At 37.4% G+C, this 22,051-nt stretch overlaps 1 protein-coding gene across 1 annotated transcript in view; it reads right to left on the bottom strand.

The window, feature by feature from the left end:
- Positions 1 to 22,051, bottom strand: part of MDN1 (midasin AAA ATPase 1) — a gene marked incomplete at its 5' end in the record, with an annotated part of 92,758 nt that overhangs the window by 50,222 nt on the left and 20,485 nt on the right. Inside the window, 28 exons of the mRNA XM_083857497.1 lie at positions 257 to 445; positions 1,057 to 1,164; positions 1,256 to 1,453; positions 2,348 to 2,470; positions 3,011 to 3,219; positions 4,611 to 4,808; positions 5,531 to 5,761; positions 6,306 to 6,435; positions 7,565 to 7,709; positions 8,199 to 8,329; positions 8,420 to 8,558; positions 9,505 to 9,643; positions 9,720 to 9,854; positions 9,989 to 10,130; positions 10,914 to 11,060; positions 12,118 to 12,326; positions 12,686 to 12,864; positions 13,324 to 13,475; positions 14,281 to 14,391; positions 14,557 to 14,704; positions 15,338 to 15,451; positions 16,664 to 16,760; positions 17,413 to 17,557; positions 18,519 to 18,622; positions 20,064 to 20,275; positions 20,768 to 20,828; positions 20,928 to 21,076; positions 21,579 to 21,691. Of these exons, the coding sequence (XP_083713623.1) occupies positions 257 to 445; positions 1,057 to 1,164; positions 1,256 to 1,453; positions 2,348 to 2,470; positions 3,011 to 3,219; positions 4,611 to 4,808; positions 5,531 to 5,761; positions 6,306 to 6,435; positions 7,565 to 7,709; positions 8,199 to 8,329; positions 8,420 to 8,558; positions 9,505 to 9,643; positions 9,720 to 9,854; positions 9,989 to 10,130; positions 10,914 to 11,060; positions 12,118 to 12,326; positions 12,686 to 12,864; positions 13,324 to 13,475; positions 14,281 to 14,391; positions 14,557 to 14,704; positions 15,338 to 15,451; positions 16,664 to 16,760; positions 17,413 to 17,557; positions 18,519 to 18,622; positions 20,064 to 20,275; positions 20,768 to 20,828; positions 20,928 to 21,076; positions 21,579 to 21,691 (4,158 nt within the window). The remainder of the gene's footprint in view (positions 1 to 256; positions 446 to 1,056; positions 1,165 to 1,255; positions 1,454 to 2,347; positions 2,471 to 3,010; positions 3,220 to 4,610; positions 4,809 to 5,530; positions 5,762 to 6,305; positions 6,436 to 7,564; positions 7,710 to 8,198; positions 8,330 to 8,419; positions 8,559 to 9,504; positions 9,644 to 9,719; positions 9,855 to 9,988; positions 10,131 to 10,913; positions 11,061 to 12,117; positions 12,327 to 12,685; positions 12,865 to 13,323; positions 13,476 to 14,280; positions 14,392 to 14,556; positions 14,705 to 15,337; positions 15,452 to 16,663; positions 16,761 to 17,412; positions 17,558 to 18,518; positions 18,623 to 20,063; positions 20,276 to 20,767; positions 20,829 to 20,927; positions 21,077 to 21,578; positions 21,692 to 22,051) is intronic.

Below are 22,051 nucleotides of genomic sequence, written 5' to 3'. Positions count from 1 at the left end.
CCTTTGTTATTCTACTTGTCTTCACTCACTTCAACTGTCTGCCTTTATACTAATTAAATTGATATTTCAAATGGCAAGGGGAGAAGGGAACTATATCAAACCCCAAAACTCTAAACAAATCTGTTTTTCATTTTTAAGACGTAGGTGTCTCTGAATGAATTGCAAGGAATCTTCAAATTGGAGATCTATCTGTACTTGGATTTCTATAAATATGTCCTGGCCATCCGAACAGAAAGGAATAAGAACAATGGCTCACCTTTTCTTTGTCTTCTCTAGTTCTCATTCTTTCCCCATATACCAGAAACACATGCTGGCCTGGATCATACCATCCTGGTGACTGGTCAACAAGCATCAGCTGGCACCAGCGGAAAAGATCACGTAAGTTGAACTCCCAGGGTCCTCCTTTCTGTCCCCACTTTTTTTCAGCCATTACTTCTTTTTCAATCTGAAAAAAAAAAAAAAAAAGAAGAAAAAAAAAAAGAAAAAAATAGTCATTTAAAAATAATCTTTTATTCCACCCACAAGCTGGTCTCCAAAATTTTTTTTTTAAAATATTGACTGAATTTCTGCCTTTGGTACTGCTTACAAGACAAAGACAACAAAAAGAGCAGGTTGAATTTACTTTGCTGAAGATACGTTAGGAACTAAACCTTGACTTAGTTTGTCTCTTCTCTACTGTTTCTCTAACACTCAGCTCAATTTTGCAGTTTACTCTTGCACTCTTATAAATGAATATGCAGTAAGATGCTGACACAAGAGATTTTTTACCTAAGGTCACAGAATACTACTTTCTCCTGTGCATATATATATATTTTATCTTATGTGAAAAACCATGCCTCATCAAATATCAACAAAGCATCTGACTGTCATGGTACAAGAATTCAGGTACCAGGTTTAGTGGTGCTCTTTACTTTCTTCTGCATATATTTCCATCCCTCTTTTTTTACTCACACACTTCTCTATAAAAATGCTTGGAAATATAACATTAGATTTCATTTTTTTCTAATCTTACTGCATTCTGCCTACTTCCACAGAAAAGAAATTAAGTATGTTTACCTTGTTATTGAAAGCAACCATTTTAGCAATAATTGTTTTATCAATAGCAGGAAACAATGTATTCCCAATAAACTTCATATCTTCTGCTGACAGTGGATCAACATACACCTGTAAAATCAAGAGAATTCAGTGTGTTTGCAAAGTCAGAAACCTAAAAGAAAAGATCATGACGTAGTTTAAACCAAACAAATAAGCTTGCCTGTGTAAATCTGTTAAGAAAGGACTTGGGGAGACCCTTCCTTCCACCTCCTTGTCTGTATGGATTCTGGCATCCAAAAATCTTAGTTGTCTTGTGCTGTACATGAAAATTCATTCCCAATTCTGGAACATAAATCTCAGCTCTGTGGTCAAAGCACGCGTTAAGCCCCTCTAACACAGACTGAGAAGCCAGATTCAACTGAGGAAAAAAACAAGGATACAATATTAATGATCCACAAAACATTTTTGCATAATCTCTAGTCTAATAGTCTGGGATATATAGGAGGTAAAATTCCATTTCCTTGCTGTTCTAAAACTAACACATGTTATTACCACCAGCTAGACTGTTATTATACTGAAGCAACTAACATTTCCTTATGTTCACTTGTTGTTTGTACCAGGTTTCTTCACTGTGATAACAAAACAATTCTCCACCGTAAAACCTGCACATTCAAAATGTTTCTTGTGAATTTATGTTCATACATTTGTGGCACTCAGCATTTTGTTTGTTTAAATTAAGGCGGTCTCAGCTATTTAATTGTAGTGGTTGTTTAAAGTGGCATTCTTCACAACAGGGGTGGAAAGGAGCTCTACAACAGGCTAAACAATTGAAGATTGTGCACTCTACAGTAATTAGAATGCATATTGCTAAGAAGGCAGATCTGTGCACACGCATGGTTGAAAGCACTTGCTACATGATACATGAACAAACCTGCAGTGGCAGAATAGCTTATACTGGCAGGATGGAACTCTTCTCCATCTCAATTACATCAGTAACCAAACATAGTATATTAGTCCCAGAAAAAACACCTTCTACTTCAGTGAAATTGTATCCATATAAGAACACTTGTACCAAAACAACTGTTGACATTCTTCCCTAAAAACTTTCAAATGTAAATCAAACCTCTCCTTGGTTTTCTGCAGTAATTTAAGCTAGGATTCAACCCTTGTACTCGTCTCAAAGAAGTATAATCATCACCTGCCTCCACGAAGAGAGGTCATTGGCACTCAAAGGTATTTATTCCAGAAGCCAAATCACAAAATTTGCTATTCTAGAACATTCTTTTTTATTTGTCCCCAAACCTGAATTTACCTCATCTAATACAATCCAGTGTCCAGCCTTTAATGCTGCTAACAGTGGTCCATCACGCCAGGCAAATTCTCCTCCCTTCCCACCTTCAACAGGCAAGTCTGTCCCAAATAAGTCTGTCACATCCTTCAGGAGCAAAGAATAGAATGGGGAAGTTGAGGAATTACAAAACTTAAACAAAGTTCATAAACAGAATTGGTTAACTTTACTTAACATTTTCTCCCTTCTCTTTTAATATCTACATTTTAGGTCTATTTAAAAATTTTCAGTAATTGCAAAATGCTAAAAGCTTTTCCATTATAGGACTCCACTGACCAGCTACTATATTTAAGAACAGAAATTCAAATTTGAAAAATTTGAAGAAAACATAAAAAGCCTTAAAGCTGTTTTCAAGTAATGTTGCAAAAGCCAAGAAAAACACAGTAGACAAAGATATGCATAACTTCACCTGAAAAGAACAGAAATATCTAGGAACTGGCATTCACTCACAGAAGCTTACACTCTGTCTGGTTGCCCCTCTCATTCGGTTTCCTCTCGAGACCAAGACAAAATTGACATTTCAGACACAGTGCTGAAGTCAAAGAGAACTGCACTTTAAAAGTTACACAAAGCCTCTACCCTGCCATTAACACCAAGTAATGTAATGAAGAAAATATTTTATTCTACCGTTTGCTCCGACAGGTTGATTCGAACAAGACAGTTGCCTGAGGCTTTTGCCAGGGCAGCAACTAGGCTGGTCTTGCCTACTCCTGGTGAGCCCTCCAACAAAATAGGTTTGTTAAGCTGTAGGGCTCTTAACAGTCTTTGTGCATTCATTGCTGTAGTCCCAGCATTTAAAGCATAATCTGTCATGTTGTTTCTCTGGAGAACAGGGCCTAAAACAAAGAAAAGGCAAACCAGAAAACAGTTAAACCAGAATGTTATGCTGGAGGTGCTGACAGTGCCTCTGAATGAGCTCACTCTGTCTGTAAATTGCTGATCTCAGTACAACAAGCAATGGAGATCCAGCTTGTATGCAGCCTCAGAGATCAGAAACATACACTTTCCGTTTGATCCACAGCTGTATCTCAGCCCATCTCCACATATTTATATTGAATTTTTCAAAAAAAGCATATGAATATATGATTTATTTTGCCATGAAACTTCAATACCTCTTGGTTTATGTCTTAAACTAGTTCAGTCAAGTGGATCTAGAACTCAAAAAGAAGCTCTTGAAAAATTGACTGAGGGATAAAATCCAGTCATGCTCCAGAATAACATATTGATCTGTTCCATACACTGCCAGTTCTGTGAAGGAATACTCCTTTAATTATAAGTTTGCTTTTTCTTTACTTTTATTATGGCATACCGTGGGGAGAAAGCACAAAGTTTGTCTGCCAAATTCCAGCCAGCATAGCTCCTTGGAAATCCCCCAAATGTGTAATACAGCATTGCTCATGTACACAAAATATTAATCACCAATGCATCCTACACAAACTGATACTTGTTCAGTATGAAAGGGATCCAAAGAGATTCCTTTTGTGAACTAATCAGCAGAGGAGAACTCAGCAATTTATGGAAAAGCATTACTTTGTACAATTTTATGCATGACTAACACAATCCATGAATGCCACAAAGTTCAAATACAAACAATTAATACAGCATTAGGAACACACAGATCCATGTGCTAAAAACTAACCAGCTGAGTTAGAAAGCTCAGTCACCATTTTTTAGTTCTGTTAAGTCAGTTAAAGGAAAGAAGCAGTGTTTTGCTAGTTTCATTTGCATTTTTTTGTCCCATGTGGAACTGAAATGCAGACACTCAATAATTCTGCCAAAATCACAGCAAATCTTTGAGACCCTAGAGCAAGATATAGCATTAACCTCCATTCTGTTTAGCTTTGTACTCAGGACCCCTGCTTTCCATGCTTTGCACAAGGACCAGGATGAATTGCAGCTTTAGTTAGTGGAAATTAACAGGTATTCTAAGCATGCAAAAGTGACAGAAAATCAAAATTCAAAACAAGGCTTGTTACACCTAAAAAAAGTCTATGAAAATTAGGCCATTGACCATTAAGAAGTAATGAAAAAAGGAAATGAACAGATGAGTCTTAATAAATGTGACTGAGTTGCAATCACTTGGAGGCAGAAAAGGCATTTTTCTAAAGCTTAAGAACCAATAAATTGTTCTATGATGGTTCAGGTATCCTACTTAGATTTAGTGAATAACAGAACTACTGAAAATATAAATCACAGAATAAATGTCCACCCACTCCCAGTCTCTTGCCTCTTGGAATAAAAAACGGGTGAATTCCCATAAAGTTGTCCATCCATACAAACTCTTTTTCCTTTGTTCTGTCATAAATCTTTAGTTCATTCTTCTGATAATCATCCAGCTCAAAGAATTGACTCATTTTCTCACATAAGAACGTCAGGCATTTCTCACGAGCTAATAAAGCCGTATCAGCTGAGCAGGATGTTGTACCTGTAATTAGGAAAGTTAAGTGTGCTTCAAAACATAACTAGGCACATTCACCTTATGACAACAAACTTCATGTGCATGCAGGTTTATATTTTATTTTAATGTTTTTGCCTGACAGTGCTTCCAGTACTATTTACCATGAACAGATTGTTCTGGGAGCAACAGAACTAAGGACACAGTTCTTTCAACCCCCTTTCTTCTACTGTCACAATCACCCTGATCCCTTGCCATAGGCCCTCCCAGGCTTTCTTTTCTGGCATTTCCTGTGCCTTTCACTTTTCCTCCTCTTCCTTATCAAATATTTACCAGCTGGGCCAGCAGCAAACACACAAAGATGCATTCTCAGCTATATGCATGGTACAGGCCAGCACAGACAGATGCTGACATGTGGAGTGGGAGATAGAGAGCATAATATGTACTCATGTGCTCAAGTACTGTATCAGCTCAGAATACTCAATAAAAAACACAGGTTTTCTTAATTTGTGTGCTAGCCTTTGTAATACTATTAATCCCTCTAATTTACTTCAGCTTGCTCTATTACTCAAACTTGCTACAGAAACACAGAAAAGGCCCATGACGTACAGGAGGTTGTCAAATGGAAGTGAAAACTTCTCCCAGAAGAGTCCCATGCTGCCCCAAAGCATTTTGTTTGCATTTAACTAAAAATATCAATACAAATACACAGTTTTATATTTTCTGCTACCAAATGAACGCTGAAGACTTACCTGATCCTATTCCATCAATATACACCAAACATGCAGCATGGATAAAAGACATGGCTGGAGAAACGTTAAGGCGGCTGCATCCCTTGGCAGAACTCAACTCATCCTCTGCCATGACATTCATAAAATTAACCCAGGCCAAGGCATCTCTAACACTGACGATACACTGGTGACCAAACTCTTGATTAGTCAGCCACTCAACAAAATCCATCATGAGTTCTGCTATGTCTGCCCCTAAAGAAAAAGTTAGAAAAAAGAAAACTCAAATAACTTTGAGTTACAATTTTTTGTTTTTACACTGTTGTAAAAACATTTTCAAAGTAGGTACAGCTGCACGAAAAATGTGGATGGGTACTCTATATCCTAGAAACAGCATTAGAGAAGAGAAAGCTCCTGCCTGAGCTGTTGTTACAGATCCTTTTAAATTCAGATAACAAGACAGCATCAAGTGACTAATACTAATGGTGAAGTTGCTGGCAGAAAGAGAAGTGCCAGTTCTTTCAACACTCTACATTAAAACTAAGTTGAGATACTGAAGGGCTGAGGATAGTTCAGCTACCTGGATGGTGAAGTAAACACAGCCTTGAACTTACTTCTGGCTAGACATATAACATACACAGTGAAGGAAGGACAAAGTCCAAAATATATCATACTGTCCTCAGGGAGAAATGTAGCAGGAAAAGGGTGACAGTAGTGTATATTCTGAAGAAAGGTTGGCAGCCTCCAAACCCCTTATTTTCTTAGCAGTATTTGAACACGAACACATAGAAATACCTACCCTTGTGGTTTATTGCACCCAGAGATAATCCTGGATGAAGATTGTGTTTTACAATTTGTATCAAATCATCCCGGCCATTGCTCTGTGGACACCATATTTCTGTAAATCTGTTGCGCAGTGCAGGGGAAAGCTGCAAACAAGCAGAGTGACAGAGCAATTAAAGACTCATTACATCATCTTACCTAAAGGTCAGTTAACAACAGCCTTGTAGTCACTGTACTTGTAAACAGTAAATAAAGTGACCAAGATAGATCTTTCCTTCAAATTTTGACAGACACACTTTGTAAGAAAATCTTTGAAAGAAGAAGGATTTTTAAGACTTCTAGTAGTGGCATCAATGCAGGAAATGGGTGGTAAAGAAAGTTCAAAAGAATATAGGAAGAAACTGAGCTGGTTTGCAAGCACCAAAGCTCTATTTCATTCTAGGACACCATGTATCAAACAATGGCTCTGTAATCTCACTTTGCTTACAGAAGCAAACCACCACATGGAAATTTGCCTTCAATTATAACTCATTTCTCTAATTCCTCTCTTCCTTGGTTGAATTGGTCAAACAAAAGTTAGTCACACAAATGCAATTCAGAAATAAATCCTGTTTAAACACATGTGTTTAATGAGTGATTTCTCTACTCCAGAAACCACTTAAAATGGAATACCCATCTTCTTTGGAGTAAAGCAGCTTCTGGTTCTTTTTTAGAGACCTAGATTCCAACACTGCTTAAAAGTTGTAGAATTTCGTTGTCTTATGGGTTTTCTTTAACATGTTTTAAATTACTTAATTCTCAACTTCAGAAACAATTTTTTTCATTTAATGAAAAAACTTTTTTGGGATGTGATGTTCATTATTCAGTAAGAAACACAAGATGACCATCACTTTCTGAATAGCATTAGGGAGAAAAATCTGCTATGCAACTTTGTACTACCCCAGAAAGCTGGATTTACTTGCTTCACAAGTCAGTTCCTGTACCTGAATATTCTAGATATCAAGCCTAACTAGAGTATTTAGAGGTCTGAAGCTTCCTTTGACATTTTGCTGAGTATTCATTTATAATGCCAAAGTGACAGCCCATTTTCTGCCCATTGAAGTGGCAGAAAACAGATTCACTCCAATCCTCCTTTAGAGCAACAAAGCAGATGCCAACTAGAAAGCACTGGATGCCAGAAATGGCATGATGCATTTTTGCATTGCACCTCCAACCACTTAATGGTTAGTATGACCAAAAGATGCATGCTGTATTTCCAGATGTCTTGACATTTACCTCTTTTTTCCCAAAGTCGCCTCCTGGGTTCATGGTTGCAAGGATGCGGAATTTCTTTCCTGCAACTAATAGTTCTACTTCATTCTCCTCATCATCTTGACCACCTTTTTCAGCAAGTACCAATGTCTTTTCAGCTTCAAGAACACTAGAGAGAAGGTTAAAAAATATTGCTTATTTTAAATTTTGTTCTACAGTTCAAAAAACTTAAAAATTAAAATCATATTAATTGGCCTGGATAAACTTTCCTTTACCCAATATAATGGGTAACAGAAAAGACTAAAATGAGGGATACTGCTGCAAACAGATAACAGAGTTAAATTTATATTTCAGTTGTTCTGGAGATTTCTTTACACACACAAACAAAAGCAGGGAATAACTAGATTTTGTTCCTGGGATTTGACAAGATGCATAATTTCATGAGCTCACTGACAGGCTGAAAATATTAATACTGCAGATGGTGAACCAGTGATTTTTCTTTCAAGTTTTATTTGTACCTTCGTCATTTTCAGCAAGAGAGCAGCTCAGCTAAGCCAGGAAACAAATGTGCCTAAAAGAAGTCAGATTTACTCCCCTCATGTTTGGGTAATGAACAGACACATTGAGGATGCTTAGTACTACCACATTTCAGACATACCTGTTAAGTCGCTCTAGTACAGAATCATCAGCTAAAGAAATCTCATCAAGGAGGAAAAAACCCTCCTCCTTTATTGCTAAAACAAGAGGCCCATCACACCACTCAAAGAGTCTAGAACCATCAGATTCCTCCTAAGAAATGGAAAAAGAAAGTGAGAAGTTGTAACTGCTCCTTTTACTTCCGTGGTCACACCATCCAAGTATTACTGGTGCAAGACAAACCTGGTCTTTGGATCTCTGCCTGACTGGTCGCAGCCCTCCCAGGAAGTCTGATGTCTCCATGTGCAGGTGGCAATTCACTGAGTATAGTTTCTGATTTGCTAATGCTGCAAAGATCTGACAAATGGTAGTTTTACCACACCTGCAACCAAGTAAATTAATTTTAAAGGATGAATTAAAAAAAGAAGTGAAACCAAACAATCAGCTAACTTTGGACAGGATTCATACTTTCTTTGAAGAGCTATGAGGCAAAGGCCCAACATGCAAATTTTCTTCTGCTCCTTTCCTTAAAAGAAATGTATGCAAAGTGAAGCCATTTTTGGCACAACTGTTGCTGACTTGGACAAAAGGAGGCCTTTAATTAAATTTAAATCAATAGCTGCATTGATGGATTTCTGCATGTTCAAAGTCAAATTTATTTCAGCTTGCCCTTACAGATACTCAATCAGCCTAACACTCCAATGAACTGGAAATGCTACATGTCTAGACCAAGCCTAAGTCTGAGGAAACAAACTGGTGAGTATCTAGTTTTCATTTACTACCCCGGTAAATTTTCCTTCTCTCTTTTCTTGCATTTTTCTTTCCTTCTCTTCCATAAAAATTTACTCTACAGATTTATAACCAGCACAAGAGCAGACAGTATCTACTTCTACCACATCCTCTACAGCATATGAGGTGGAGAAGTGATAGCAAGACTATATTTAAGCTCATAAAATGTTCAAATTGAATGTGGTCTCAAGAGAAAAATGTCACAATATCCCAAAAGCAGCCACCCCTGTGAAGCACAGTGAGATTCTACAGGGCACCTTGTAAAGCTGGGGACAGAAGTGAGTCCACTTTTATTTTACTACTTTTATATAACTACTATGTAGTTACACAATGCAGATAAACCCATCAAAGACATAGGTTAAATGAGATGCATCTACTTTCCCTCAAAAAGGAACTGTGAGACATATCAGCTGCAAGTCCACCATGAGACAGGCTCAAATGTCCCAGATCAAAGCAGCACTGAAGCCCACACAATCATTTCGTCTCCAGCTCAGCAGCTGGTACAGCACTACCAAGAACATAATAAAAAACAAGATTACCCAGTGTCTCCCACCAGCAGTACTGGTTCACCAAACTCCAGGGCTCGTCCCACCAAAATGGCAAGTCTCCTCATCCCCTGAGTCCAGACAACATGGTTAAAATCTCTGCCCATCACTGACATCCACGTGGAAGACTTAGCTGCACAACACAAAGCAATCCATCAGCTTCAGTCAAATCTAGAAATCTACCAGTGGGGTCCCTCTAGGAAACTCACCCAGTAGCTTTTTGACACTTTCCCCTGAGAAGAGAGACTCAGGATATATTTTTTTCTTGAAGTGTTTTTCAATGACATTTTGAATAACATCCACCTCCTCCTGTTTCCTGACTCTGCCTGCCAGAAGCATAAATCCTACAAAACAGAGGAAGAGAGAAAGCAATTACTACCTGGGTAATCAGCAACAAAATTTTACACTTAAGAAGTGGGGCTGGAAAGCAATTTAAGTGTCTACAGACACTTTAAAAAGCTGGGGCAGCAGAGCTCACCATCATTTGCTAAGTGCTGAAGCCAGTCATAGTCCTTCTGCAGCTGCTCTGCCAGCCTGTACCGTTCAGCCCAGCGGAACAGATCCCGCAGGGTAATGAATCCGTGCTTCCCAGCAAACACCGTTGAACCTCTGCGGTAAGACTGCCACAAGAACAAAATGTGAGGTATTCTTTCATTAACCTGTCCAAATTCTTCAAGCAAAGCTAATCACCACTCTCTGCAGTGACATCGCAACAAGAAAATTCTATGAATAACTACAAAAAAGTCAAGTAGAATCACAACTCCTAAACACTAACTCCTTTTAGGCAGGTACTTGATGAATATCAGGAATGAAATAATTTAGATAATAGTAATTTTTAAAAACCCCCAAAAACTAAGAATAAAATAGGTACGTGGAAGAAAACAAAATCCAGTTTGTGCTGCAGTAATTGCTTTTAAATACAAGGTAGTTTTAGCTACATACAAAGTGTCAAATGCTGGTTGAATACAGGAGTGTCTGAATATATCCAAAATTACTGCTTAAAAATTATACTGAATTTCACATGACCCAAAGACCACTACAGATCTAATTCTGTACTTTGGCTCCAGAGCATGGGATAATTCTACACATTTAATCCCAAGGTGTCTGGTTTTCGGTTTATTTATTTATATATATATATATATATATATATATATTTTTTTTTTTTTTTTTTTTTTTGGTTGGCTTTGTTTTTTGTTTGGTTTTTTCTCCTACCTTTCTCTCAAATATGACATCATAGTCATATGTCTTCACTTTCACTAGTCTTAGTCTTTACCACTGAAGTTACTACCTTGGTGGGTTCTCTCCATGGTTTAAGATTTTAAATATCCTTCAGCTAACAATACCTCCCCATACTTGGAAACATGTTTGCATTTCTTATACTAAAAGAAAAAAGACTCTCATACTTGCAAGTCTAACATGACTTTGACAAGCTTGCTGCAGTATGAAGGTGGCAAACTGCATCGCTTGTGCAGGATGGTTTCCAGTTCAGCACTTGGCAGTTCATCAAAATGCAGCTCCACAAAACGATTTCTGAAGGCTCTGGACAAAACCTAAAATATGAGACCACATTACTGCTTGGACTTTTTCATTTGATATTGCTCATAGATCTTCCCTACACATCCAAAGCAAAGAAGTATAGTGTCATAGCATACAATTTACCACATACATATCAACATTGAAAGAAAGCATAAGAGACAGTCAGGATGAGGACAAAAGCTTTAAAATGGATTGGGTGTTTTAAGGGCATAGGGCAGCTAAGCATTACAAAGCCACAAACACTCTCCCTACAATGGGAGAACAGGAAGGGTAAAAGCGATGAAACTTTTAGGCTGAGACAGTTTCAGAAGTAAAGCAAAAGCTGCATGTGCAAGCAAAGCAAAATTAGGAATTCATTCACCACTTCACATCAATAGGCAGGTATTCAGCCATCTCCAGGAAATAAGGGCTTCATCACACATCAGTGTTATTTAGGGAAACAAACACTGAACTCTCTCTCTTTTTCCTCCTCCCCCCAGTTTTGACTGCTGAGCACAATACCACATGACATGGAACATCCCTTTGGGCAGCTGGGGTCAGCTGTCCCAGCTGTGTCCCCTCACAGCTTCGCGTGCACTCCCAACCTACTCCACAACTGGTGCAGCATGAGAAGCAGAGAAGGGCTACAATTTGTGCAAGCACTGCCCTGCAACAACTACGACATCCCTGTGTTATCAGCACAAATCAAAAACAAAGCATCATACTAGTCACTATGAAGAAAACTACTTATTCCAGACAAAAACCAGTAGAAAATGGACTTCTATTGCCAAGCAGAATCACTTTTCCAGTGCTCTTGGACAAGAAATGCTGATTCAAGTATAATATACATCAACTCTGGTTCACTAAATCATTTAAATCTCAACTACCTAAAATGAATTAGAAATTCTGTATCTATGAAACAAGCAACTCAAAAAGAGCCCAGCTGTAGTGACAGTCCACAGCCACCTCAACTCTCCCCTCTTGAGAGATTCATGATGCTACACATCAAAACATTTTCACATCACACATTATATATGAAAGAGAATAATTCCCTAAAATCTTAGCTACCCAAAAGGAACAGATCATACAGACCTTTCTGCCACCATAGAGACCTGGAGGGTTCTGTGTGGCAAACAGCATGAAGCGAGGGTGAGCTTTGACAACTTCCTGAGTCTCAGTAATGAACAGCTCCCTGTTATCATCCAACAAGCGGTTGAGAGCCTCCAGAACATCGGTGGGAGCCAAATTCAATTCATCTAGAACAATCCAGTAACCCTTTCTCATTGCATCTATGAGAATGCCTTGGGGGAACAGAAAAATTCCTACTTAAAAATCTTATAAAGCCAATCTAACAGAAGCATGCACTCAGATACTTTTAGCAATCCATTTTATTCAGGATAAACACTATTCCAGAGAAGGGAGCAACACTATTGTTTAAATTGTTGGCTTATCATCTTTAGGTCCGATAGGACAAGGACAATGAGACAGACATGAACTTTTCAGAATTCATTGAAATTCATACAAGTGATTATCATTTAAGTGCAACTACTAACTTTATGATAGGTCATCTTTCCATTGTAACAAACCAGACAAGAAGAAAAAAAAACCCAGCCACTGAAATGAGACAGGAATTTGGAGTATATAGAACATGCTTATTTACCTTCCTTAAATACCAACTTTCCGGAGGCATCTGATGTGTAACAGCCAATATATTCCTGGATATCAGTATGCTCATGGTTGTTAATTCTTACACAATGATTCCCAGTAGCAGCAGCCAACCAGCGAATTAAACTGGTTTTACCAACAGAGGTCTCTCCTTGAATCAGTACTGGGTGAGTCCTAAAAGCCATGACCAAAATAGTGTGTTTGAAGCATGAGCCATGTCTTTCTCACACACAGGATGCCAACATTATTAAACCACACTACCAAAACACCACCACTTAATTCATTTGGGGTATCCAAGATCACACACTAACAAGGAAATACAAATATCTTTACTCACAAGTGCTAACAGCTACCCATGACACTTTCCATGACAGTGAGAAATAAACAGGTTATTCTAACTGCAAATATCTAGATTGGAACCTAAATAAAACTAGGTGTAGTAGTAAGATGTTTCAGGAAACAAGAAACACATGTATAAATTTCAAGTCATTCTAAAATGTAAAGCTAACTGTAAAGTAGAAGGAAAATAGACAGTATTTGTCCAAACAATAAAGATTAGAGGGACACCAAAAACTCAAGGCCTAAACAAATACCTTTAACTCATTGTTTTAATTAAAAAGTCAAAACACTTACCCTGCTGACACCACCCTCACAATGTCTTTCAGATTAAGCTTAACTGAAGGGGTGAGCACATAACTCTCATCTACTGTAGGTTCTTTGTCCCCAGCTGAAATCCAGTATCCTTCTATGAGTATAAAACTCCCTCCTTGAGGTTTTGGTATTTGCTAAGGAGACATAACAGAAATAACAGATTATATAAACTGTTTTCAATCTGCTAATGAAAACAACTACTGTTACACCACTGCTACATATTCTTTAAAGTAATTTTAAATTAATCCATGAACACTCCTGCAGTAAGCACTGTCCCCCTGTCACACAATGCAAATTACAGGAAAAACCTAACCAGATTATTTCAGGGTTATGAAGCAGGAATCTTTGCCAGGGGCATGAAGATAAGAATGTCTCAAGGGTCTTAGCACTGAATTTTGAAGGACATTTACAAGCAGTCTCTTTGCTTTAATCTTTTTTTTATATATTTATACACATTTTCCAGTATGAAATGATTTATTTTGGAACAAATACCCATCTCTTTAACTGGCTTCTCCATCCCCCATGCAAACTCATGCTGGGTTCCCAGCACTCGTGACATTCTTCCTTTCCCATAAGAGACAAAGCACAGATGTTGCTTCATATCCATATGTTCTGCATTCAGAGTCTGAAAATATAAAGCCTGAGAAAGCTCCTCCAAAGTCTGTAAAAGCTTTACAGTTGGAGCCACTGCATTAAGCTGCCCACACTCCACAGTGCTTTAGTTATTCATTCAAATTAACAAATAAACCAGCTAACATATCAAGATTCAAGCAAAGTGAAAAACTACAGAAGAATGGTATTATTTTTTTCTAGTTCTTATATTTGTAAAATAGAAAACAGAACTGCATGAAGGAAATATAGAGGAAAAAGGAGAGAAGACAACTCAATATAAATTCTACTTTAAATACTAGACAGCTCTTCATAATCTTAGTTGCCTACCTGCTTGAGAAGGCTTTTGATGTTGCCAGAGACTATATGCTGGCAAATTAGCTTTTGAACCACTGGGTGAGAACCTCTGTCAAGCTGTGTCAGGAAACTCAAACAGAAGCCCTAAGAAGAAAAATTATTTTCAGTGATAAACATTAAAAATAAGGAAAAAACATACAGATTAAAGAACCATTTCTGTTGAATACTGAACTTAGAGAAGATCATCCTTTACCCAAACAACTTTTGTAGAGAATACACACTGAGACAAATGCCAGCACAGGTAATCACCTCATACAGGGAGCGTGCTATGCTGCCACACGGATTAGACGCTGCAAATCTCAATGCCCTGCACAGGGTACGGAGACTGTAGTGAGGTCTGTGGCCAGTTCCATCCACCAACTTTGTTTCTGCTTCCTTTCTCACAGACAAATAAAAGCTGCAAAAAAAAAAGTTACATAGAGCTGTTACTGATCAGAGTATTGCTGCAAGGAATTAAACCCCAAGTATGAACACTTCAGTTTGTTCCCAACTGTTACTTTTCTTAAAAGCTCCAGGTTAGGAAAGCCATGCCAAGCTCTGCCATCTGTACAGCCAGTGAAGCAAAGCAAGAGTATTTTTAGAACCATATTTTTGACAGAGCTTGATATACAGAGAGTAACTATAAGCATTCTAAATATGAGATAGTTCACTTTATGCTAGGGGAAAGAAAGGTAACTCTAGACGAACACACAAGACTTCCTTTGGAATTATCTACAGAAACAAACCATTTTAATCTCTCTCTCAGATGTGAAAGAGGACTGAAACAACAATGCTATTTAACTGGTGTCACCAAGAAAACAATTCTAAATTAAAAAAAAAAAAAATTAAAATTTCCTTCCCACAAATACAGAAACCGGCAGAATTAAGAAGATGGATGTCTACACTTTCTTCTGTTTCCTAAAGTTATGCAGACTGCTGCATGGAGACCATTATAGTGTTTTCCAAAGCAGTCTAACCACAGACTATGGTCACATCCTTTCTTTTTGTGACTTATTTCATCAAGAATTTTAAAAGATTACAGTCAACTTACTTCACAATTCCTTTTACTGTGTTTTTGTTCACATTCAAGCTTCTCAGATAATCCATAATAAGAATTTGCAAGTCTCCTTCATTTCTCAATTCTTCTACGTAAAGTTCAGTAAACCTGAAAGAATCAAATCAACCTGTAATACTTAAGACACATGACCATATTGAAAAATGATGTCATATATAAATCTCATGGCATATAACATTTTAAATTTTTAAGTAACAGAATACTGATTGTTAAAGCTACAGACCTATAGATTGTCAAACCCACAGACAGACTCAAGAACCAGAGTAGGTGAAAAATAAGGTATCACTAATAATTTCAAGTATTAATTTATCTGAATTAGTTTAATGTCTTAGACTGAAAGCAAGCAATGTGACTTAAATTACAATTGAAAACAATTTTCAGTAGATACTCAAATGTTACAGCCTGAACAATCAAGTACTGACACAGCACTAGCAATTCTTGACACATAGTAGTAGGTATTTTTGACAAATAGAAATATAAATTCATTTAAACTTAGCAAGTTATGCTGAAGTCTCTTTTCTTCTATATTACACTCACTTTCTTTCCTTTCACTATTCTGCAAGAGAGCTAATAGCAATAAAATATTGCTTTGCCACTAATAACCACAACCAACTAATTACACATAGCTGGTGCATCTCTACTGTCTTGCCCAGTGTTTATGAATCTGGGAAGGGATTATATATGCAACTTTTGGCACTCATGAGGGAAACTGCATCAAGCAGATCTGTGTATACAGGAATAGGTAGATGGTACTGAAGAATGGATTTGCCACAATTCAAATTGCCTTGCTACAGCTTATATGTTTTGAGACCATGCATCAAATATTTTGAGTATCCCTCATCTGCATCACCATATAAACCAACTTACTTTTGAATGAACAAGACTGGATATGCAGCTTTTTGCAAGGATCATCAACACTTCTGAGTTAAGAGAAAGGCTGCTAAACAGACACCAAGCACTTACCTGTCTTTACTACTCCCATCAGGAACATAAACAGCTGCAGCAGCATTCTCAGGTGCTGCCAGCTTAATGCGAAGAAGAATAATAATTTCCTGTCCCTATTAACAACACCCTACACTACTGCTGGACAATTTGCTCACAGCTCAGCTACTTCATCGAAGTATTTTGCTGATTTCTATTTAATGAAAAACCTTCACCATACATCTCTCACAGGCAGTAAATCTGAGTTCAGACTTGCATCCTCAGGCTCCAGATAAAGCATTCTTCACAGGTCAACTCCTGAAACTAATTAAACTCTGAAAATGACAGTGACTATTTTGTCCCTGAATCACTATTTCCTACCTGTTTCTAATTCCTAGAGGAAGATTTCTCTTTCCAACATCTGTAGCTGGATTCATGCATGCAAACAAGCGAAAATCAGGGTGACGGACAAGAGGCTCTAAAGCAAAAGAGAAATAAAAGACAAAGTTCATGATAAACACAGCATATTTATATGTTAAATACAGTGTATTTTATCTAAGGCAACTTTCTATTGCTGCACTACATTTTCTTAAAAATGTCAGAGGCAAAAATTTTCAGAGAATAACTCCATGTGAATTTATCAAAAGTACCTGCATCTTCACAACAGCCACAGGCAAGTGAAACCCTGACATTCTTGTGTGTAGCGAGATGTTGTAACAACACAAAACATTTCAAAAATTATGTAAGCCCTAAACTTGGAACTCCTTTTGTCTCTTTCAGGAACAATAGCCAGTGCTTCCCTCGGCCAGGAAGAAAATCCAGCCTGAGATGCTCATACAATATTTGCCTCTCTCTGTAGTTCTTGCAAGCAGCATTCAGCAACTGCATTTTTTCATCTTTACGTCAGTTAAAGGAGTTAACTTTCTACACAGTAACCCCTACAGTGTTGTTGAGAACACACCAGTGTTTTCGACCTCTTGCAAAGAGGAAGAAAGTCTACAAAGAGCACATTGCTCTCTTGTGCAAACACCCATTTTAATGGTAAATGATCTCAACTTACTTTGAGCTACATAGGATTGGGAACTCAGCTGGATACCAAGATAGACCATAAGCAAGCATAGAAATAGTACCTGTGTCTCCTCTGTCTAGTAACACCAGTGACCCAGATGATCCTTCCAATAAACCACTCAGGCACTCCAAAGTCTCTGCTGCAGCCAAGTTAATCTCGTCCAATAAAATCCACTCTCCTTTTTTTACTGCTTGTGCCAGAGTACCCTAAAAGTAAGATCAATTTGTTAATCATGTTGCCAGCAATGAAGGGTCAACTGAAGCATTCAGATACTGGAAATACTTGGTGCGCAATTTATGGCTTGATTAGACAAATGGGAATTCCAGACCTGTTACTGCAGTAGCAGTTTTACTGCTCTCTCTCAATAAGAGCAATCATTTTCCCAGTCACAGAAGTCAGACAGTTATCATACACTGTGTCAGTTACCAGTTAGATTGCCTCAAATACAACAGGTTTAAGATCCCTTATTTATGCAATCTACCACTGTGGTGCATATGTGTCACTAACACCACATGAGAATAAAGTTGATCCAAAGACACAAGCAGTATTATGATCCTAAGGAATCTGTACCCTATTAATTAAAACTATACTTAAGTCAGAGGTTCTCTGACTACTCATAAATATATTTTTTTATGGAAGACTGGTCAACATTTCACGTACCTTACATGAAATTTGAGAGGACATATTCAGATTATCAGGGTGACAATAAACAAGCATAAGTAAACCTCATGGTTTTTCCTAATCACATTAAAACATATTATGGATTTGAAATATTTAGAAAAATCACTTCTAGATAAACAGCACAGATTCTTAATATTAAATCCTTCACAGGAATCCCTAGCCAGTAGCAAGACCTACAGGAGACTGATCAAGAAGTTTTTTTCTAATCTCCTAGAGTTGAAAAGAAGATATGACATACTGATATTCTGATCATACCAGTCGTAATTCCTGTTATACAGCACTGAGTAATGTGCTACCACAAGCCAGTGTCCCACTGCCCATCTCACCACTGCTTCCTTGAATCTGCACACTTGATTTCACAGTTATGACACACGTTTTACTTCACAGCAAGGCTCTTGCCAGGAAGCTATTTATATAATACTGATTGCAGTCTTTTAAATACTCCTCTTTATTCCTCCTAGTACCATAATGCAAATATCTAAATACCTCAACAAATGCAAAGAGAAGAGCATTTTCTGTCATTTTCATCTGTTGATGAGCATGATTCAGTTTAAGACCAAATGCCTCCCACTTTTCCTTCAGTGGTAAGCCTACAAGCAAAACAAATTTAAGTTTGTACCATCAGAACAATAGCACAAAAAATGTTTGACAACAGTATTTAAATCAGGTTGTTTCAAGCAGAGACATACAAAAGTAAGCTGGAGCAAAATCATTCAAGTCCTGCAGATGACACACCACAAATAAAAAAAACCCAACTGATCTTGTTGTTTTGGTTTTGTGCATGTCTGGCTTTCTCTTTTTTAAATTTACTGTACTCATATGTCAATAGCGCTCAGATAATCTGTTATTCATTCCCAGATGAGGAACAAATACTTATATTACACTTTGCTCCAGCATGACTCTTACCACACTAATTTCCAGAGACAGAAAGAGACATGTCAAAAAAAAAAAAACAAAAACAAAACTATATATCTATTGCTTATGAAAGATTGACAATGAACACTTCAGTATCAGTAATTAACACACTATTGATTATCAGTTACAGTATTCACTATAGCACTGATTTTAGTTATTTATTAAAATCACTACCTGAGCTACATACAACATCAAAATTTCTTAAGAAACTTTGGAAGTTACAAATTTCAGCTTGTCTTTATTTTAGGAATGTTAGTTCTTGCACTAAGTGGTCTTTAAACTCTTTCTTTTGTTTTCTTTTTTACATTTGTGGGCATTTATTTACTATCTGAATATTCAGAAGAACCAGTTAAAAGAAGAGTGGGGATGAACTTGATAATTAATTTTATTTAGCCCAAAATTATGAAAGCTACAACTTCATTTGTTCTGCTGGTCTAGAACCAGAAACAACTCCATGCAAGGCAAAGTACCAACATCACCTCAGCCCCAAAATGGGTTGCAAAGTCTAAAACAAGAAAAACTTATTTGGAGACAAAACAACACTGGAACAATAAAGCACTAGGTAAGTCAGCATCACTGACAAGGAACCAAGGCAAAAGCAGGCTCTTAAAAATAATCCCTACCCTAAAACAGTTATTACTTTGGGTTTGGTTCTGTTGTTTTGCTTTGTTTTTAAACAGGACATGTTTGTGAGACATAAGCAGGGTCCAGGGCTGATAGGAATGCATTCACATACAAGACTGACACACGAACAACCAGAACTGCTCACCAGAACACAGCTAACACACAGCTAACAAGTGCTCAGGAGACCAGATGTCTAGGGTACCACAGGGCAGACAATCTCCACACTCTCAGACATAGTTAACAGCAGAGATGAGTTGGAAAAAGGGTAAAAAAACAAAACTCAACCACTTCTCTAACAGCGTTCTGAATGTCTTGTTGCAATGCTGACACTGCATTTCTCAAAACCAGAAAAAAAAAAGATGTAATATAGGGGGAGGAAAAAACCCCTAAACCTCAAACAAACCCAAATTAAAAGAACAAAAGTCACCAGTATTTATCTGTCCTCTGCAATGGTTTAGCACTAATGTGTGTTTGATCCATCTGAAGTCTTACCAGATGCATTTTCTTTTACTTCTTTATTAATAGCAGATTTATGAATATGTTGCATTAGTTTCAGCAGATCATGCCAACGATTCTGTCTGTAGCAAGTCTGAATGTGTCCCAAGAATGTTAGATTTTTCTTCCTAGAGAATGTCTGAGAGAAGAGCTCTTCAAAAGACTCTCGCAGAGGGAGCCAGATCAGCTTGTTATCCACAGGCTTATAACTGAGGAGAAGCAAAAGAGTAATTACTTATGTGAGACAGTCATCTGTGAACTTGAAAAAGAAAACAAGTCCAAAACCAGTTACTTGAAACAAGGATAAACTGCAGGGATGAACCCTGGTCTCTGAAGTTTCTTACTCAACTAACAAACTAAATAGAATTGCACATATTTAAATGCACCTCATGAGGCGATTCTGTAAAGACAGGAACACTGGATAAGCAAATTATTTGTAATGCTACCAAACAATACATCCAGTGAATATTGCATCAGATTTATACTGAACAGCTTAGCCATCTTTAAAGACATTGGGCTGTGTTTTTGAATGACTTCATCACACACAGCTCTGGACACAATTCAGTAGAACTGCTCTACTCTACAGCAAGGACAAAAAGGTTTCTGCACACAAACATGTTTATGAAGACATTTATCCTGCTATGAAACAGATAGTGCCCATTTGTCCTGCAGAACAGAGAAAACAGTGGTCAATGACTCACCCCCCTAAGAGATCTGCAGTATCACTTTGTTGATTCATGTTGACAACCCTCAAACGGTGTCCTTGAAACAGAGATAAAAAGCACCATCAACTTGTAGGTTTGTTCTTTGTTCTTTTTCAAATTATTTTCATGTAAGTTACAGTTTTCACACATTATTTACCTGTAATATGAGCTAGGTACTGCACTGTTGAGGTTTTGCCAGTTCCTGTTTCACCAACCAAAAGCACAGGCTCTCCTTTGTCAACACACACTGCAAGCTGTTCAATCAGTACTGCAGATGGCCGTGTGGCAGCAAAGGTATGCTTTGCCCTGGAAAAACAAACCAAGTTACTCAAAACTAAGATTTATCAAGGAGCTCATTTCAATTTTAACTCTATTATTTTTTTTAGTGGAGTGATTTGAGCTAGGATTTTTTTTAATATAGCTCTGAAAAGAAATAGGTCTAAGATATCCTTCTAAAATACTTATTTTTCTCAAGATACAACTTCCTGGCCAATGAAGTTAGCGACGCATACTACAAACATCTCTCTCTACAAAGGTAGATCCAACGAAATCTTTTTATAACAGCTGTGGATCCACACAGCTTTGAAGACACTCTAGTTCAAAGAAGCTAAAAATCTCCACACTTTAGCTGCCAGCACTCTTAAAAATATATGAGGTAAAACTTAAGATTGCAAGGGAAAGAGCTGTCACATTCCTTTCATTAGAGTGAGAATACCCAATTTGCCTTTTCCTTAACCTTGAGACCTGCAGTCTATCCTATTCCACTACAAAATATTTCAATTCACATGGAAACTTCAGGATATTCTACCTTTGTACAGTGAGAGCCTGGATCTGCTTCTTCACAAGATTCACTCTTCCCACAGAGACTTCTTGTTCCCGTATTGAAATTTCGGGTTTATAGAGTTCACAGAAGTACTCCACCTGTGAAAGAAGCACCAGTGTTTCCAATACTAATGTTGCTTACATCACAGTAAGAACACCCATGCCATGCTGCCAGTATTACTTTGCAGAAAGTTAATTTTTAATGGTAAAATTCTGTATTTTGCAGGTTTTACATAACCATCACCTAAAATAGTGAAGGACTTCAGAAATGTTTTTTTCTACACAAACAACTTTCAAATTAATAACTTGATTATAGTCTTTGCCACTGTATTTCTACTTCACCTACTTCCATGGTAGTTCAATTACACAAACTCGAACAGTTATTTTAACAATATTTAATTAATTTAACAAACAAATAATCTTCCTTAAAAAAACCCCTTTGTTTGAACAAGGATATTT

This window comes from Zosterops lateralis (genome assembly GCF_965231275.1).
Source record: "Zosterops lateralis genome assembly, chromosome: 3".
Taxonomy (NCBI): Eukaryota; Metazoa; Chordata; class Aves; order Passeriformes; family Zosteropidae; genus Zosterops; species Zosterops lateralis.
Note: the sequence above shows the minus strand (reverse complement) of the source record. Positions and strands in the feature narration are given on the sequence as shown.